This window comes from Acanthisitta chloris, unplaced genomic scaffold (assembly GCF_000695815.1).
Source record: "Acanthisitta chloris isolate BGI_N310 unplaced genomic scaffold, ASM69581v1 scaffold4916, whole genome shotgun sequence".
Lineage (NCBI taxonomy): Eukaryota > Metazoa > Chordata > Aves > Passeriformes > Acanthisittidae > Acanthisitta > Acanthisitta chloris.
The window spans coordinates 1-19,553 of record NW_008679643.1 but is presented as its reverse complement, the minus strand read 5'-3'; the positions used below and the strand labels follow the sequence as shown (position 1 = coordinate 19,553).

The 19,553-nt window shown below is 38.3% G+C and overlaps 1 protein-coding gene across 1 annotated transcript in view; it reads right to left on the bottom strand.

The window, feature by feature from the left end:
* The window catches only part of LOC103804754 (LIM domain-binding protein 2-like), a gene marked incomplete at its 3' end in the record, with an annotated part of 74,025 nt that extends 54,589 nt beyond the window's left edge, over positions 1-19,436 (bottom strand). The window contains exon 1 of the mRNA XM_009077382.1: positions 19,137-19,436. Coding sequence (XP_009075630.1) covers positions 19,137-19,268 — 132 coding nt within the window. The remainder of the gene's footprint in view (positions 1-19,136) is intronic.
* Positions 19,437-19,553: the final 117 nt, after the last annotated feature.

Genomic DNA, 19,553 nt, shown 5'->3' with positions numbered 1-19,553 from the left:
GTGAAATTACTCTGGCTAGTTTATACACCTATCATGTATGATGCCTGAAGTTTAAAAATGTGCTGATTTACTAAACTGACAGTTATGGAAAGGGTTTCCAAAAAGAAAACAAAACAAAAAAACATAAAAGGAAACTGCACAGCTATTTTAGTGTTTCATCTTTGTTCACAGTTTGCAAATAAAAGCCTAGATTGGTTGCTACTATAAAAGCAAACAGACGGTTGAGTAAATATTTTGTGTTTTCCACACTAGAATACATAACTTCCTCTTTTTCAGTGCATAATATTGATTACCAAGTAGTATCAGTCGTGTGGGCACAAATATTACCTATTGGTGAAGCATTTAGTCTAGATGGCATTATCTTTGGTTTTTACCCCTTTTTCCTATCTTTTTTTCTCTCCAGTTAAGCAGCTTTTCTCCTCTGAAGATCACTAGATCACCAGATAGCAATCCACTCATAAGCATCGCCAAAAGATGCCCTAGATAAAAGATTTGGGTTATGATTCACAATGTGTGTAATGAATGTACTATTCAGGACATTCTTCACTGACACCATTGTACTACATATTCATTTGTGACATGGATATATGATGAATATGATGATTTTCAGAATAGTACTGAAAGGCATTTCTTATTTGGCTATCATTAAAAAGAAATCTACATAACATTAACATCAAAGTTGGAAAATTCAGAATTGTGAATATACTGATCTGTTGGGTGCTGCTCTAGAAAGGTTAAGAAATGATCCAGAGAAGTGCAATATTCATTACTGAACTCCACTAGCAAAACCACAGCATTGTATGAAGCATTTCCAGGGCCAGAGGAGAAGAAGACCTAGGCACCATGGCTCATACAAAAAGGACAACAACCAGAAGGGATACAGACAGGCCAGACATATTTTTAATAGCTGAATCGTAAAACAGGTGAGATGTGAACAAATAAATCTTCTGGCCATGGCCAGATTGGCTCCAATGATCCTGTCCACTTAACATTCATACGGTTTGTGGTAGAGTACAGCAAGTTACAGGTACTGATTCAGTCTCCCTGGCACATGAGCCAAAGCACACATAGGAAGGGCAGTAAGCATGTAATTATTATTTCAGTCACATGTACAAATGGTTTGGCAGTTCAGTGCAGGAGAAGAAATGTAATGGTGACATTTCAGCCAGGCCCTCTGAGTGAGGGCTAATCCAACTTTGCATTCAGTCACATAATTTATTAAAATATAGTACAAGAGAGATCATTATTATCATTATTAAAGTGTTTATCAAGTCTGCATTAGAACTGCAAGTATTATTTGTGTAAGAGATAGAAGTCTGGTAGATTGAGACTGTAAAGTACCAATTGGGTAAGAGAATATATAAATATATTTTTAAATTAAAGATTATAACTATAATTTTAGACTTTCTTTTCCATTACAAAAGCTAAATAACATCTTTGCTCCGCAAGTGAATTCTTATAAATCTAAAATCATTCCAAGTGATTCCATAAATCACCTTGGGATGACATGCTGTAGCAATAACCAGAAACAAAGGGAATGTCACAGAGACAGAAAAGTCACTACAGTCTTTTCCTTAACTCACGAGCAGAATTTTAACAAGGAGATTTTACAATTCATCAGTACCTTCTTCCAGACTACAGACAGCTGATCAGGTCTGTGGTACTGTTATTCAGGGCTTTTTGTTTTATTTTATTTTTAAACAACTACATTGTGCTATGAAACTATAATGTTTTCAAACCATAGTAACAAGAACCAAAAACACATTTTGATGAAGATGTATTAATGTGCCTTCAACATTTAATTACTGACAGTTCATTTAAAAAAAATGTCAACAGTCCAAAGAGAGGTTAGTTAATGGCACAGATTGATGACTGCAAGTACAACCTCAAAACCAAGAACTTTTAAACTCGACAAATCACAGAAGTTAATGGTTTCCCCAAATTTTCCTTGAAACACGTCTCAAGAATTCACAGTTCACTGTCCCTTTCTCTTTTAAATACAACTGGATATCACAACATGGTTAGCCATGGCTCCTACATGTGTATGAAGAAAAAAAAGCTTTTGAGGACCTTTAAAAACAACTTGGGGACACAATGACACAATGTGATGGAGGAGAGAAGAGGACACCAAAGGAGCGAAAAAGCAAGAGAACTTGCAAAAACTAAACACTAACTGAAGGCATCATTTGGAGAGACTTCAAAGCAATCTACAAGACTCTGCAGACATCACCATCTGCCACACACTTCTAAAGATTTGAACTCTCAAGGGGCTACTTCCTGCAAGACATGAACATCTTCACAGAAGAGATTAGAGATACATCATGATCTATCTCATCCTGACTATTTATCATGATAAACCTGCCAAGTGCATTAAATTTGCATAAAAGGATGTGGTCGCCTTTAATAAGTCACCTATTTCTCGATTTCTCAGTGACAAAAACTGAATTGAAACACATTTAGTAAGAGTGCTGCAACTAATCATTGAGCGAGTGATCTTTCACAGAATTGCCACACTAGGATCTAGCTCTGAGATTTTGTAAATGTGCTTTTTCATTCACAGCATAAGCTTAGCATGCCAGCTATTAGAACATTGTGCATCTCTCTAAATGAACGAGAAATGCCAATTTAAACTTGTAAAACAATAAATCTCTCTTACAATGTCACTTAAACCGAAAAACCCACAGCACTGGTATTTTGAATGATAATCAGTGGTGGAATCATCTGTATTCCTTGCAGTTCCTTGTATCAGCAATGGAGGTTCTGGGTGAAACTTCAACAAATTTCATTTTTCTTTAAGTTTTTATGCTGACATATCTAACATTTTCACGTGTACATTGTGACAAGACCCAAAGAGAAATCACAAAGGGTATTCAAATCTGTGCAATCTAGTTAATATTTGTTGATGAATAATTTATTAGCTTTTTACTGAGTTACTACTTCAGTATAGGTTTTTCAGATACATCCTAGGCAAGTCTTAAATATAGCTCATCAAGGTAATAGAATTTAACTAAGTACATCATCTTCACTATAGAATATTGTCCAATCTTGAACTTTCATGGCAGGTCACAAAATATTTCAAAATTTCCTTTCAAGACACTGTCTGCTGCACCAGGAAACCCTTCTGCTTTTACTGTTCCCTTTGGGTTAGTAATGTCTATAAAAATGGTATTTAAACATTCGCCTGTTCATGGCCAGTCAGACTGGTATATTTGCTGGAAAGTCACTTCTGAAAACCTTTCCTAAAACTAACTTTCACTATTTACTGTATTATTCTCCTATTTCCCTGAATCCAAAAATAAAGAATAGAGAATTCAGGTAAAACTCACTAAGGGAAGCATACCTTGAATGCATCATTTCTCTTGAAAGTTTGCATCCTTTTTCCTTTCTCTTCCCCAAAGTGACATAGTTTCCAGTTAATTTATTTCATATACTGGGCTGAGAATCTTCAGTGAAGACACACAGACAAAATCCCAACTACATTTTTTTATGAGAGGGTTTACGTGGGATGGAAGAGGCTCAGCCTCAGCTGAAGGACCACTACCTGGTACTGAGCTCCTCTTTCTGTCAGCCACTATAAATAGGACTTACAATCAAGTCACTTGATTAACAAGAGGAGCCTACACAACTCTGTTTACAAAGCATCGAGAGCCTTCAATCCTGAACATTTCAGCCCCAACACAACAGTTGCCTCATTCAGGTATGGATGCTGCTTCAAGATGCAGGGCTGTCCTGTGGAAAACCTGACTTCATTCCCACTCAGACCTTTCCTTAACTGACCTCTGAACAAGCCCAGTAGCCACAGTTCCTGTTGCACATGTGTCAGTCTTTAACAATCTATTTACAATCTGCCTGGTACTGTGGTGACAGAGCACCTCAGAGGCTGTAACCTCCTGTCCTGCAGACTGCTCTCTCCATGGGTTCCACAGGAGCACAGGGGAGCAGAACAGATTTAGTAGAGGTTTTGGAAACTTAGCTGACCTCTGACAAGGCCTGGACCCCTGATGTGATTACAAGCTAATACCAAAAACCAGTGTCCTTTGATGAGGGTGCAGGCAGGGGAGTACTTGACAGTGTGGTAGTGAGAAAACTTCAGGTCATCACCTAACACTGAACAACAAGGTTGCACCTCAAACCCAGGGCATAGAGAAAGCAGATAAATGCCATGATGAAGCCTTTTCTGCAAGAAGCCATGAGAGAATTGAGTCTTATCTTTGGGAAGAACTTGATAAAGTCTTTCTGTCACTGCAACAGATAAACCCACATTCACTACAGTCATCACCTTCCTTGGGATTCCTCTGCAGTTACATGGTGGGGTCCCAGCTTTCCAGCCCAAATCACTTTACCATGCAACTGTTTGTGTTGAGAGCTTTCTTTAATGGATTCATGCTCAAAGCGTAAAAGCCAAGCAGCCATACACATTTCAATATTTAAAAGCATAAATAAAAATCTTAATAGATCCCAGATGTTTCATTTCCTCCAGCCCTTGTCAGTGATTGAGTTGGTGCTGATGTAGATGATTTTTTTAAGATCAGTGGTCAGTTTGATTCTGAAAAAGGTCTAGATGTCTGGGAATTTCAAATGCAATTCCTAGAAATAAATAAATCATTAACTAGATGCAAGGGAGACAACTACAAATGCAAGCAGCTGTTATTTTGTAAACTTATTTTATGGCCTGAAATGCACCCACAGGTTTTAAATGCAGCTGAGTGTGAAACAGACAGTAACATTTTGTCAAGATATATAAAACCTTGTAGACATGATTATTATATTTTTCAATCTCATTTTCTTAGCAAAAGAACTCCAAAGGTTCTTACAAATAACAAACTGAAGGAATCCATACTTTATATGGTGCTGGGGCTGTTGAAGCTAATGAAGAATTTGCTATTTATTTCAGCAGAACTGAAATTTGCTAGCTGCATCCATTTTTCACTTATTAAAGCAGCAAGTTATCGTTTACCATACCAAGCAAATAAAGCACTATACAGAAAGCGTGTCTACAAAAACAAGCTGCTGGGCCCAGTAACTCAGGTCATGCTGCCAAGCACACAAGTTTGCAAGTGTAATGAGCAGCTTGATTTTCTCGCTCTCATTGTTACTGAGAGAAGACCTCAATCTCCTAAATGGAAACAAATAGGGAGGGGGGTTTGAAGCTCATATCTAGCTTGCACGGACCCATGATGTGTGCACTTGACGTCATAAAAATGCTGTAAGTCTGCCAGGTCAGCAGCCACAAACCCCACACGCTGCCAGTCTGAGCAGACACTAAAAGGCTATGAATTTCATTTAATTGCCTTCTTTCCTCTTCCTGGTAAAGCGGTAGAAGCTAGCAGCTGCTGCAGAAAAATGTTGAAAAATATTAACTATGTATGTCCAGAATTTGGTTTTGATAAGTATTAGAATAAACCTAGCAACAAAATGTGTTATTTATTAATACAGCTAACGATGCAGGCTACAGAGTCGACTTTCAAGGAGCTCAGCTAAATAATGTACTTCATACAGCCTCCATATCTACCTACTATTCTGCTAATTTATGGGCCATGCACTTCTCTCCGGCTAAATTTCTGATTGAGAAAAACTTCACTCACGTTCTGTTATTTGTTTTGCTACACAATACTCCTTAATAACGAGTGCTGCTTGTTCTTAACCATGCTTTCTATTATACCTTTGGCATTTTGGGAAATGGTAAGTGCAAACATAATCTAAGCCCCTGAACATGCAGTTTTAACACAGAGTCAAGTACAGAAAACACCAAATAGGATGTTCTAGTCCTTTTAAGGTGCCTCATTTTCGTCTCTAAGAACTAAGTCACCTAAAATTGGTAAACCCATTAGAAAAAGTGAGTTCCACAAAAACAAGGTTTTGCCATACCAGCTTCTGCACCTTCTTCTAGCACCTTCATACACAGGGCCAAATGCTCATTTCGTTGATGTAAACAGGAAATCTTTGCATGGGATGACAAGCTGCAGTTACAAAATCAGGCTGAAATGAACCTAAGAAGCTTGAGATAGAGAAAAGTAATTTTTTTAAAATCACAATGGTACCACTTGCCCACAAATTATGTTATATGCAATTGTGCATCTGTGTGCCATCAGTCTCTAAGAAAGGGGAAGACTGCTGGGTTGAGCTCTCAATGTATGTTTCTCAGTTGACTCTTATAATCACACTCAGTGTTCTCAAACTTAGTCCAGCTATTCTGGGAACAAAATTTGCACACCAGGTGGGTTTATCCAAGTTCCCCTGGCCCTAATAGCTTCATATACTTCCTAATAATAATCTTGAAAATTATATAGGTAATTGTGTTTCTAAAAAGGCACCTTCAGCAAAATTGGGAGAGTTCTTTCCTCTCAACAGGAAAAATATTTTAATAAAGTAGCTAGCGCTTGCCTATAAAAATGGTGAGAAAAAAAGCTATTGAAAAAATCCAGCTTTTTTTGATGCTGTCTTTACATGTGGCATTAAACAAAGCTAAAGGAATTCTGGGGTCCACAGCTGATGAAAAGTGCTGGAGTAGATCCACTGACAAGGATCCCTTGGTCCTGCAACACTGCGATCTGGGTAAGGCATTAATATTCACATCCTAGACTGTGATTAGAAACAAGGCTGGAGCTCTGTGCAAGGGTGGGCCTAACCCAGCAGAGGTGCAGCAAACTGCTTCACTGCCTTATTGAAATTCAGTCCATCTAATTGATACTGCAGAAGGCTGTAGCGTAATGAAACAGAGCAGAGTAGTTTTATCAACCTATGCTCTCCTGCTCCTGACCAATATATAACCCCATATAGGGCTCCACTCTTTCTAACTTCAAGTAGTCCTAGGAATGATTTAAGCTTCTATAATATGGTAACTGTTAAGATACTGCTATTAGATCACCAGTCAGAACTGTATCAGAACTGTGATTACCTTCATTTGTATAACACCAAAAATGTATTGGTTTTGCTTAAAGTAGCCCAGTTTCTTTAAAAGTGACCATTTAAACAGTGCCTTTTCCTCAGAACCAGAATAAAATATTTATAACTACCTCATTTATTTGCAAGCAAATACAGGTAATGTCTGTTAAAAAAACCAAAATCCATTAGACTCTGGATAGTTTTGGTACTGTGAGTGGTCTCTAAAAGGCAACAGATGTGGGGACGAGGGAGGGGGGAGTTGATTTTGTCTTTTTAATATTCAAAGTGGGTCTGTTCTCACTGGCTAATTAAATCAGTAGAGTGCAAACAATAAAAGAAAAAATAAGTGTTGCCTTTCTTCCCTAGAACAACCTCTCTGATTCCTCTCTACTTATTACAAGACCTTATTTATTACCAGCCTTTACAATATTCCCCTCCCTAAATCATCATGAAATAAGATACATATTCCACAGTGACAGTTCCCATCAAGAAAAATATGCTTTTCCTGTGGAATTTAAGATAAGATGGTTTCTTCCACCATTAAGAAAAAAATGGACTTGAAATGAGCTTCTTTGATTGACATGAAACACTGAAGAATCACACTAAAAAGGCAATAGATTTAATAACAATATCAGATGTACAAATCAACCAGCAGAATGTTGCCCTAAAATATATTTGTACTTGCTTGGCAAAGCCAGTAGGTTTGCAGGGGTGTGCTGAGTTACTTGAGAAGTAATGAAATGTGTTAACAACATCAAATAGTCATCTTCCAAGAACTTAAGAGTATTATGGTATTTTCTAGTCAGACAATTCTTTTAGTGCATAAATACATGTAGTATCAATTAAAACATTTTGATTTAGGAACTCAAAATGACAGTGGTATATTTAGATTTGGTTTTGAAAGCATTTTAAATCCTAATATCTACTTTTAGCCTTTAGCTAGTTATGATACATAGCACAATAACAAAAATGGGCTGCAGGTACAGACCAGAACTCCACTGTGCCAGCTCTGTAGAAGGACTAGCACTGTACAAGAACAGAGAAGGTGGTCCCAGCCCCAAGAACCTCAAAATAAATGCGAAGGTGCATGTCACAAAGACAGGGTAGTGTATGAGCATCAGTAACCACCTAACTTTAAGAGCATAAAGCTCAGCAAAGGATCAAAACACCTGTGCATGAAAAAAGGCAGATTGCATGCCCTGAGCTCTGTGCTGCTACTGCTTCCCACACCAAGTTAAATGCAAGTTTGGGCACATTTGTCTATATATTTTTAAATGCAAGTTTGGGCACATTTGTCTTCGTATTATGTTTTAGTTACAGTACTGTGGACATACCCAAAAATAAGGGACAATAGAGGGATGCAGACCCCTTGAGTCATAAGGAAGTGTAAATGCAAGTTTGGGCACATTTGTCTTCGTATTATGTTTTAGTTACAGTACTGTGGACATACCCAAAAATAAGGGACAATAGAGGGATGCAGACCCCTTGAGTCATAAGGAAGTGCATTCAGCAGGGACAATAGAGGGATGCAGACCCCTTGTGTCATAAGGGAGTTCATTCAGCAATAAATTGGTATTTGGCAATAGAAGGTAACCATTTCAGCCCGGTTGTTGCCAAGTTTTTTAAAGCATCGGAGCCAAGGAGAGCATACTGGACATAATGCATGAGTTTACAGGCAACTCCTCTCAAAACCTCAGGATCCTTGTGGAAGAAAACATGGATATGCTTGTTTGAAGATGTAATAAATGACAATCAAGGGACTAGGGTCAGGTACTGTGAGGTTCTGAGCATTTATTGATGCAGGGTTCCTTCTCAGCTCCATGCACTATCGACCTAATTTTAAGTTTACTGATAATTTCTCAGCAAAATACAGCTTCATTGTACTTAGCAAATTATCCACAGCTGAAACACGGATTTATTTAACTCCCGATTCAGTCTTGTACAGAATTGCATGCCCATTTCCAAATGCTCACTATATTTTAGTTAAAGCTACTGTTAAGCTACCATTTAGAACACATTCAGCACCAAAAGGTACTTTGCACCCTTCAAGCATTCTTTTGGTTAACCAAATTAGTGACTGCAAACAAATAAACTATTTACTCTGTACAGCAGCCAAACCCAGTGTTTCTTTATGTAATCTGAATGATGAGCAAACACCAGAGCACTGGGGATAATAGCAGCAGGTCAGACTTAGCAAAATTATGCCCCAACTTATGATACTTAGCAGAAAAATACATATTATAAAGACCCCAAACAGAAATAAGCCTACTAATGTTTAATTTAACTGTTTCTTGTAAACACAGTAAAGTAAGCCAACAAAGACATTTCTGTTGATAGTTGTACGAAGGGACATTTGTCAATACCCATTAACCTCTGGCTTTTACCTGCTAGTTTTCTAAAAGATGCTTGTGTTGCTTCATAAACCACAAGGTGTCACAGTGGCTCAACTGGTAGGATTCTTGTCAGTCTAGACACGCAGGTTGTGGCTTCAGGTTACATACCAGTGCTAACACTGCTCTGTACGAGGAAGACTGTGCTACACTGCATATTTAGTAGTGCAACCCTTTGGATGAAACAATCACTCAAGGTGTTAACTCTGTTGCTTCAGGATGTTCTTGATGTGGGCATTAAATAATCTCACAGCACCATCAAGGAAGAGAGGCACTTGGTGATCTGGCATCTTGACCAATCTTTTTGCTCTGCACTATTAACCCTGCCAGTAGAGCAGAGGTACTGAAAAGAGTTGAGCTAATTGTTCACATCAAATAATAAATGTTTGTTCTACCCAGAGCTGCTAGGAATTAGTAACAATTTTTTTGAATGCATTAATGATTCAAATTTAAGACATATTTTTGCTCGCCTTTCATAACAAGCAGTGTGCTATAAGCATGTAATATTCTGCTAAGACTATATGCTGTGATTGGTCATATATTGTGTGTTACTGTTTTGCATCCTTGACTGGATGAGCACAGATGGGGCTAGAACTTAAAATGCCAGGAAGCTTAGAAAATTTTCACCATTTTTCTAATGCAACTGCATGCTAAGCAGTGTTCTGTCCCATGAAAAAATTATGCACGTACATCATATTTACTGGCTTGTAATTTTCCCATTGCAACCAGTCATTGTTATTAATTTGCTTTACATTCATACACCAGTCAGCCCTCACTGCAAAGCAATCAGAGATTCTTCTCTGGTGTATTTAATTTCTAAGTATCATGGTTCTATCTGGGACGTTTTGGAAGCTCAAAACAGGAAACACTGCCGCTCAGCTTAGCCCACATAAAATAAGCAAATTCTTTCAAGAATGCTTAACGAATTGGAATTTGCTTTCTGCAATTATTTGTAAGACTAAAACTCCATTGATCAAACACGCATGGAAACGCATAAAGAGCACGAACATAGCCAAAGCAAATTCACTGTTAAACTCATGCGAATTGCCACGGAAATTTTGCATGTAGTATTTGTTGCACTCAGGTAATGAACATTTACCCAGTGTGTTGGCTTTTCATGTCCCATTATTCATGCCCACACCTTCATTAAAACGGGCCTATGCTTTTTAACATAATCAGCAGTGTGCATAGGTGTGGCCTTCAAAGAGTTATTACCACAGTTTACAGGCATGCTGTTCGTAAATACAAGCAGAACTCCAGTCAGTGCAAAATGCCAAGCTTCCCACAAAACATATGGTAATTTTTGCTGTGTAAAATGGATAGATGCGCTATATAATGCATAATTGCATCACATTATATCTGAACTTCTAATTGCTTAAAATGATACTTCAAATCACATCAACAACATTATTACCTAATTACCCTAAGGGTTAACTGATACTCCAGTGATTAAGTCTAGGTAGAAGTGATAGAGCTATTGTATTGCTTTCAGCCACTACAGCAAAAGGTATGGTTGCAAACGCACATCCAGAATCTATATTCTGTCAATGTTTTGAACATCTTGGTATGGTAAAGAAGAAAGATGGAGAGATGCTGGCTAAGTACCAAAAGGAAGGAGGGTCCCTCCTGCAAGATGCTGAACCACAAGAATTATTTTCATTTGCTCTAAAAGAACTGTTTTGTAGCAATTCTTTTCCTTTCAAATTATTGTGATGCTAAGTAGAGTAACGTGGAAACAGTTTTGGCCCTTAAAGTGGCTACAAGAATTATGGAAGATGGTGACACTGATCTGAAAAGGCAAGTTACTATCAGAAAATGGGGGACAGAGTAAAACAGACAGTTGTTCCTCCACTTCCTCCACTGCCAAGCGACCCATGCATGAGACTGGTAAACTGCATGAAGGAAACACAGCTTTCTAGGTGTGAGGCATTTCATATTCCCTTTTTCCATCTGCAAAATACTATCCTGGTGGCAAACCTAGAGGCAAAGCAGGTGTCATGCTTCCCTTGCCCATTGCACCTTGAAGGATGTCTAATCCATAGATGATGGTTAGGAATGCTGGTACTGCTGACTGCCTTCCTAAGGGATGAAGTGTGCTGAGGGTGCTTCAGCTCACACAGAAATAAAAAGAACAAGTTTCACTCTATTTACCTTCCTGTTTTCTGAGCATTTTCCTCTCTCCATGTAACTACTGTATTTAAAGATTTAGAATATTTCTTATTGCATAATGAGGTCATTAATACCTCAGAAATCTCTTTGTAAACTACTCTAGGACAGATGTCAGCTCTTTATCTGATAAATTTTTCTGCTAATGGCTGAGGCAAAACTACAAAACTGGAACAAAAAGGTACATGAAATACTTCAAATGCACAATGTACTGTAAGTCATAATTTTCTCAATTTACTACTTTAGAAAACAACCTAGTAAAAATGTAGTTAGAAAAAACCAAATGTTTATAAGTCCAAAAGAAAAGCAAAAATAGTCTACTGCACACATGCCTAAGACTACCCATAATAGTACTCAAACAGAGACAGTTGTTTTTTGCAGGTATTTAGTTTTTGAAGAATAAGTACAGTGGATCTACGATTCAGTCCATTCTTGGGTCTGCCTTAATCAGGGGTTTCCAAACATGATCACTTTTATTCACACAATGTTTCTTTTGTCCTCTGAATGCAACAGATAATGTCATTCAACTAGCCTGGGCAATTCTTTTGGATGCTCTAGTCTGCAGCTAGCAGTTAGGTAAAACATATAGGATTTGCACAGATACTGAATCTGCTGTATGTGAGTAATCTGATGGCAAAACTATACCCAGAAATTAGATTTTCTCCTTCCCTTTTTAAACTTGCATACAACTGATACAGACAGATTTAAATGTTTCTGCTCAGCTAACTAGACTTGGCAAGCTTAGAATCAGGGAAGATGGATATCAATAGGTATTGTATATCACATGTGATAGATATTACAGCAATGTTCCAAATTATTAATTGCTCTGAAGGATGCAAAAACCTAACTATTTAGGTTGCAGGTGACCAGGAAGTAGAATTTAAGTACATTTAGAAACCTATGTAAAATCACAGCTTTAATGAATCAGTTCTAAGTCTGCAACTCTGCCTTGGCCAAGTAAGTAAATGTGAATACTTACAACAGAAAGACCGCAGGGAGATGTTCTAGTTCAATACTTATATTTTGGCTCTAGTTATCAGAGTTATTCATAAAAAAGTATTCTGCTACACTTGAGTCTCATGCTTCAACCCAAACCATTCTATGAACTGAAATCTATATGGGATGAGATGGGAACACCCCCCAGCCAAGAGCTTCATCATGGGTATACCTTCTTGACAGTGGTGTAGAAACAACATGGTGGTGACAAGGCAATCTAAGTCTCATGGAGAGGACAGCATGTTCCTGTAACATTTATGGTCTTTGCAAAGACTTTACACTACCAATACTCTTGAATCCAGAAGAGGTGACAGACTTAGAAAGCCACCAAGTCCTAGTTCATGTTTAGCGCTGCAAAGGTCTCATTTTTCCAAAGCAGGCAGTTTTTCCACTAACCTCTTCAGGCATGAAAGCACCAGAGTTGTTTCCAGAAGCATCAAGCCTTCTCATACTGAGGTTTAAGGTCTGCAGGTGGTTCTAGTTGACCCTCCATTACCTCAGGAGTACCAAGTGTACTATTCAGCTTAGATCAGGAACCCACAGGCTTTAGTTTAGAAGTTTATGGCTGTCCACCACAGTGTGATAGAAATGGAAACAGTATTCTGACCATAAAGTGCTTTCTCCCTGAAATTCTAACAGTAACCAAACACACAAAGAATGTACTGGGCAAAAGAAAATCACAAGCCTAGGGAGATTTTAGCCATGGTTCAGACACATTTCTTTCACTACTATGTTTGTCTAATAAATAAGACCCCTGAGACCTGGCCAACAGGCCCTGCCCTACCACAGTCTCTTTTGGAGACTAATCATCAGCCACTTTGGGACAACCTTGCTCCTGCCAGGATCACCCCTCTGAGGCATCAAGTAACCCAGGAACAACTTTTGGCAAAGAGAACCTAACAAAACTGAGGACCTATCCTGGCCTGTTTACACAGTACAGTGCAGGAAAGAAGGTTCTTCTTGGGGAGGAAACAACTGAACAAAGTATCAGCACTGTTAGAATGCCTGTTTACAGTAGATATGCAACTTCTGGCAAAGAGATACAAAAAAATACCATTTGAAGTAAGCAGTTCAGCTAAAAAGTATTGCAAGGAGTTTAGCAATCAACCCATACTCTTTCCTTGTAAACAAAGAAAGTGTATATACCAAAACCGAATTATTTTCTTTTTTATCTGATCTTGCAATCCTACTGCAGGCAAAACTCCAGCTTAAATAAGAGCACAGGACTGGGTCCCTGTTATGATCTCTACTTTGTTCCTTCTCACTAACCAACAGCTTCTATTTTTGAGACTGGATCTGCATAGTAAATTTGTTTACATCAGGGAAAGACTGAGTTTAAGGGTTGGGTTTTTTTTAAGTGAATTTATGTTTTAAAGAGTAAAGAATGAAAAAGACAAAAAGGAAGGGTTCAAAAGGTTTCTTTATAGAAAATGATCTAGTAAGCATCAGTGATTGCAGACAACAACCATTTTGACACTTTTGCACTGATTCTTTTTCCCCCCTCACCAGCCCCTTCCTCCCAAAAGCTCCCTGCTCCTTATGAGTTTCCATTCTATATTACAACTTTAGGGGGGGAAAAAAAAGGCAGCAAGACATCCCTGATTGTAAGCTAAGGATCAGCACGGAAAGGAAGTAGAGTCTTTTTTTCTCCTCCCCTAGCCTCATAAGAATTGTTAGTTTGTAACAATTTTAATTGAAAACAGCTGCAACTGAAATTTTTTTAGGGGATGAAAAAACTATATGAAATAAAAGGCAATCAGTAAAAAGAGCCTTGAATCCATTCTGAAGTCAGTGTCTGCCTAAAGGCATTCAGGGGTTTTCTTTTAAAACTGACCTTTAAGTTTCAGCAAAGCATGGTTCATAAGTACTCTTTCAAAATACTTCACTCATGTTCCTAGAATTGCTAAGTATTAGTATATTTGTGGGTGAAAGAATATTTCCTCAAAAATACTTTGAGACAGAAGTTTATGTGTTTTCTCCTCAACAAAACAAACTCATTGGACAAACTCAGACTTATGTACACAATGTGAGAGATCTGTTTGTGATACTAAGTTGCTATGTGAACCAATGTGATGTCACAACATAGATTTTTATGACTAATCTATTAAAAATGCATCAGGAAGAAGAAGATTATTTCATCAGATAGCAATGTGAAGAAGTAAAATAAGAAACTTTCATTAAACTGAAGAAAATTTGTTTTGCTTTGATTTGCTTTCAATATTTTGTTGCATATGAATGTCTGTGTAAGCTTCCAGTCCATTTAGTAGCTTTTAAATAATCATAACATCCTCCTTTATTTCCTTTTCGTTTTCTTTACATTTTCTTCCATCATGAAATCTCTACTTTGTTAAATTCACTATACAGTTTAATAGGAGTTTAATATCATTTGATTAAGCTGATTGTCTTCAAAACCAAATATGCTACTAATCAAGCTCTATAGTCACCCTTAAAACACTGCTCTCTTAGCCAGAAGGAAAGCTGTGTTTTGCATATAATGGTGATGTAAAGCATAATCTCTTGTAGTGACAGAGATACAGGTGAATGTAATATATTGCGATACACAAAAGTTCCAACAATACAAAGGACTAAATAAACAAGCGAAAGGTTTGATACACTTCTTTGATTACTGACAATAAAGCAATGCCTCAAACTTTAAACTGTCAGCAACTTTAAGTGATCTATCCACAGCACACTGTAATGTTCCTGAATAATTATATACAAGATATAATCACCTTTTGTTTTCTTTTAAGTGCGAGCAATTTCAAATGATTAAAAATTAGAACAGAAAAGGATTTAGAACATCAAAGAGGAAAAGAGGCTTTTTTTTAAACATCAGGTTTTAGGAGAAACAGAGAAAACATTTAAGCTAATTTACTTATGCTGTGTACTGCTACCTAGAACCTCAGAAACTGCTGATTATGCCACAACAGTATTGCTTTCCTGAAATGCTAAACTTACACAGATATAAAAATCTTAAGATAAACTGAGCTTGAGCAAATGGTAATGAAAGCCTTAAAACCACACACAAAGCAAGGAAACAGCTGCATTTTGGTTAACCAGAAAGTTAATCAACTATGATAGAAATAAGCAAGATTTATCTTTATATCTGACAGAGACTATTAAACATTTAAATATTCATTTTCCTTCTTTAAATGGAGATTGTTAATGCATTACAAAATGGCACTAGATGCTCCCAAAGTATTATTACGAAAGCATGTATTAATTTAGAAAAAAGTATTACCACATTAGATTTCTTTTACCAACTCTTAAGGAAGGTAAGGTGTTCCTGTACACTACTTAGTAACTCAGGCTCCCTAATTTACTTTAGATCACATAAGAATTAGCTAGGTGGTGGACTTTAGCCAGTACTTACATCATAAAACCACCCCCTGCCTGGGTGTGATTGGAATTCTTCGCCTAAGACTGACCCTGAATTTAAAAAGGCAGTTGGAGGTTCTGCCTGAGGAGCCCATAAAGTTGTAAGAAGTTTGGAGAGCAAAAGTTTGCACATCTAGCACAGGCTAAAGCTGCTAATTCTTTACTTTCATGACTTCCATTTCTTTGTAAAGAAAACAAGAACAACAAAGATAGCCATGCTGCATCTAAATGACCTTTCTTTATCGCTCTGTACTTCATCTGCTTAATACACTGAGCACATCCTTCACACTGACTGTTATTCCCTTCCACCCAATGCTGACAGAAACCAGAGTGGAAGCAGTGAATTTCTCAGGAAAGGTCCCTAAGCACAGAGTCATTTTGGGGACCCTTCTACCTCCTCCAACATACCATCCACCCCGATGTTGGGGAGCAGGACTAGAAATGGCATTTACTGGTGGATTGTCCAATGGTGTTTCTACTAGCCCATTGCTTTTTTTATTTTGAATCATTTCTCACCTACCTGCAAGCTCTGGAGAGCTGCTACAGAATTCACTACAAAGGCAAGCAGATGGAGGGGAGAAAAGAGATAGATATTATATACAGATACTCCTTCCATAGGCTCTCCATATACCTTCTGTACAACTTTATTAAATTATGTAGGGTTTGCTCTCCCTTGAACTTCCACCACTGCAAGCAACAGTAGAGACTCTGACCCTAAAGGATTATTAAGAACATTTTTATTTTGTAGGGAACCAGGAAAATCTCAAAGGTCTTCCATGGATGTATTTGGGATAACAGCTGTAGTTTCCCATTTTTTAATGCATCCTCACTTGCCAGTGGCTCTGTGCACAAGTTGGGTCCACGTGGAATCTGCCAGCTTGCTACCCCCAGTCTTTTGGAGAGTTTCTTTGTAATTCCTTTCCCCTTAAGCTGCTTTGCCTGTGCTCACCTACCCCCTGGGGCTCGCAGAGCACAAGTAACCTCCTTCAGAGACCAGTGCCTACATTATTCCAAAGACTGCCTGAAGAGAAACGTTCATGCAGTAAGCCTCTATCACCCACAGCACAAGCACATTCCTTCCATGACACACAGGGCTCTGGATTCAAAAAATTCAGAGCTAGTTATACATGCTCCAGAAGCCTTCAACTACCAATCCCAAACATGCTTAGAAGTGCATAAAATTAATGTGAAACTTCCACTCCCGACCTGCCCAAGAAGCCAGCATGATTCCTTACAGGCTGTCCACACCTAGTCACTCTAAGTGTCCCAGGAAACTAGTCGAATTTTTTTTTTATTAAGGAAGGTGTTTTAATAGAAGGATGAATGAGATGAACTGAACTTAGCTAGAAAACACATTTCAACGAGTAACAATGTTTACAGCACAGAGCTCAGAAATTAGAAAAACAGAGAACCAGAATGTAAACACTGAACAATCAAAGCAAAATAAAAGAAATGCTGGAGCATAAGGCCTTCATTAACTAAACACTGTCTGTCAAAGTAAAATGCTGATGAAACCTATGGCTGTCCTAGTAAGGAAGAGTAGGTTATTGCTTTTTGCCCACAACAATCCATCTGAATGTGCATAGCATAAACTGCAATTAAATGCGCTGAAGTCTAACTCCAAACACCTCAGCAACAAAGGAGGGGAAAGTTGTTTCGCAAGTCCCTTGAAAACTTTTCAAGTGTAACATTTGTACAGGAGCTACAAACAGAAACTGGTCAATTATGAAAATACCAATAAAATAATATGTAAAAAGGCTAAATTAGCACTGAGAGCTTTTAGAGCAGCTTGTATATAAAACTCTGAAGAAACCACTCAGTGATACATACTTGTTCTGTTCACTTGAAAAAGTCTAGAAATTAAAACGTGAATATGTACAGGAATGCAAGGAACAAAGTTGCAAGACACTGACAAATGAACATTAGCAAACAAACCCTGCAAACCCCCTCGTTCTGTTTAAATGGCAGTGACCCTCTGCAACCAACAACTTGGGGCAAAACTGACAAACAGTTGCTGTGATTTGGGGAGCAAATTGCTGCTTGGAGTTTTCAGCCAGCACAAAGTGTATTACCAATTACTCCCCAGCAATGTTTTAAGTCTTGCAGTGGTAACAGTAATAGAAAAGCAGTTACCCCGTGGCAGTACCCAATCAGAAAGCAGGTCACATCTCGTTAGCTGTATCATATACATTAAACGTCACAGATTCTCCATGGCTTAGCTGACAATTCAGGCATGTGTGTTTTATTTTATGATAACCTCATGTTATCTTAAAGAATCACAATATAACAAACAGATCAGCCTGAGATCCTTTACCATGTTTCATGGCAGGAATCTGGCAGATAGTTGCCACTATATAAAGCCATTCACTATAAAAGATTAATACTTTTAAAAAGTCTTTTCAGGGCACCACTAATAAACTACTACAAAAAATTGCAGCACCAAGAATGTTTAGGGCACAAACACAGACACATGGGCAGAAATGCAGCCTGATTCAGTCCACACACTTTTCACTTCAATAGACTAAAAAGTATGCTTTATTTAACCATGTAAACAACAAGATGCAGCTTCCACTTTTTTTTCTTTAAGTGACAAAAGTATTTCTCCCTTCCATTCAGTATATTCTTTGTGGTGGCTGATCTGGATTTCAAAGCCAGGGTGTATAAACCACTAACAGATTATACAAAGCATAACCAACAGTGAATGTAGTTTACATTATTGGGTACTTTTGACAGCTGTATGATAAAGTAGCAAACCGATCATCCCTTTTGCTAAAAGCAACAGCATTCTAAAAGTAAACACAAATTTCTCTTGACGGTCGTCCTGAACATGTGTTCTTTAAGAGTAGTCTAGGAATAAGTTTTTTAAACTCTGCTCCTGTTTCCTGTTATCATTCATTTTTAATTTTAATGAGTTCACAAAACAAAACCGGAGAAATTATTATCTCTTCCCCCTAAAGCTGCAACATTTCAGAATTAATTCTGCACAAAAGCTGAAGCGATACCTTGCAAAATTATAGCTGCAAATGCCAGCAGGACAGATCCTGAGCAAACAACACACTAAGGCAAAGAAATTCCCTGAGACCAGCGTTATAATCAATCCTGAAGTGCTGTACTGTAATTTCATGATTTCAGCCTAAGCTGGTATCTCCTCAAAGAGTTGCTCTGCGTGGAGACATAATGAGGGATTACCCAATTAAACTACTAAATTAATTAGGGTTCATGCCTGCATATACTGTACTGTCTAGTGGGACGCTTCAGCTGGAATTCGGGCTGAAACCTACCACGGTCCATGCACAGGAAAACAAGGCTGGGGGGACTTACCTCCGTCCGCGACTGCAGCCTCTTGTTCATTTCATATATTCGGTACTCTGGTTGCACCATGTATGGTGTGTGTCTCCTATAAAATGGGCCAAAAGGAGAAGAATAGAAAGGGTCATGTGGTGTGCTGGACATCTTGCCTGCTTGCAGAGAGATTCAAGCTACACAGAGTATCATCAACATCCATACAGAGCACATGGGCTGTGTGTTCTTCACAGTACAAAGTAGCGGCGCGCACACACACACACACATCCAGGCTGCGCGCACTGGCTGGGGACTGCTGTGGGAGCTCCCCCCGAGCGGGAGCGGGAGCGGGAGGGAGGCTGGAGAGCTTCAGGCACCGCCGCTCGGTTTTAAAGCAGCAGTTTCTGGAGGGGTCATTTCCTGTCCGCGCCGCCGACTACTTACAAAATACATCCC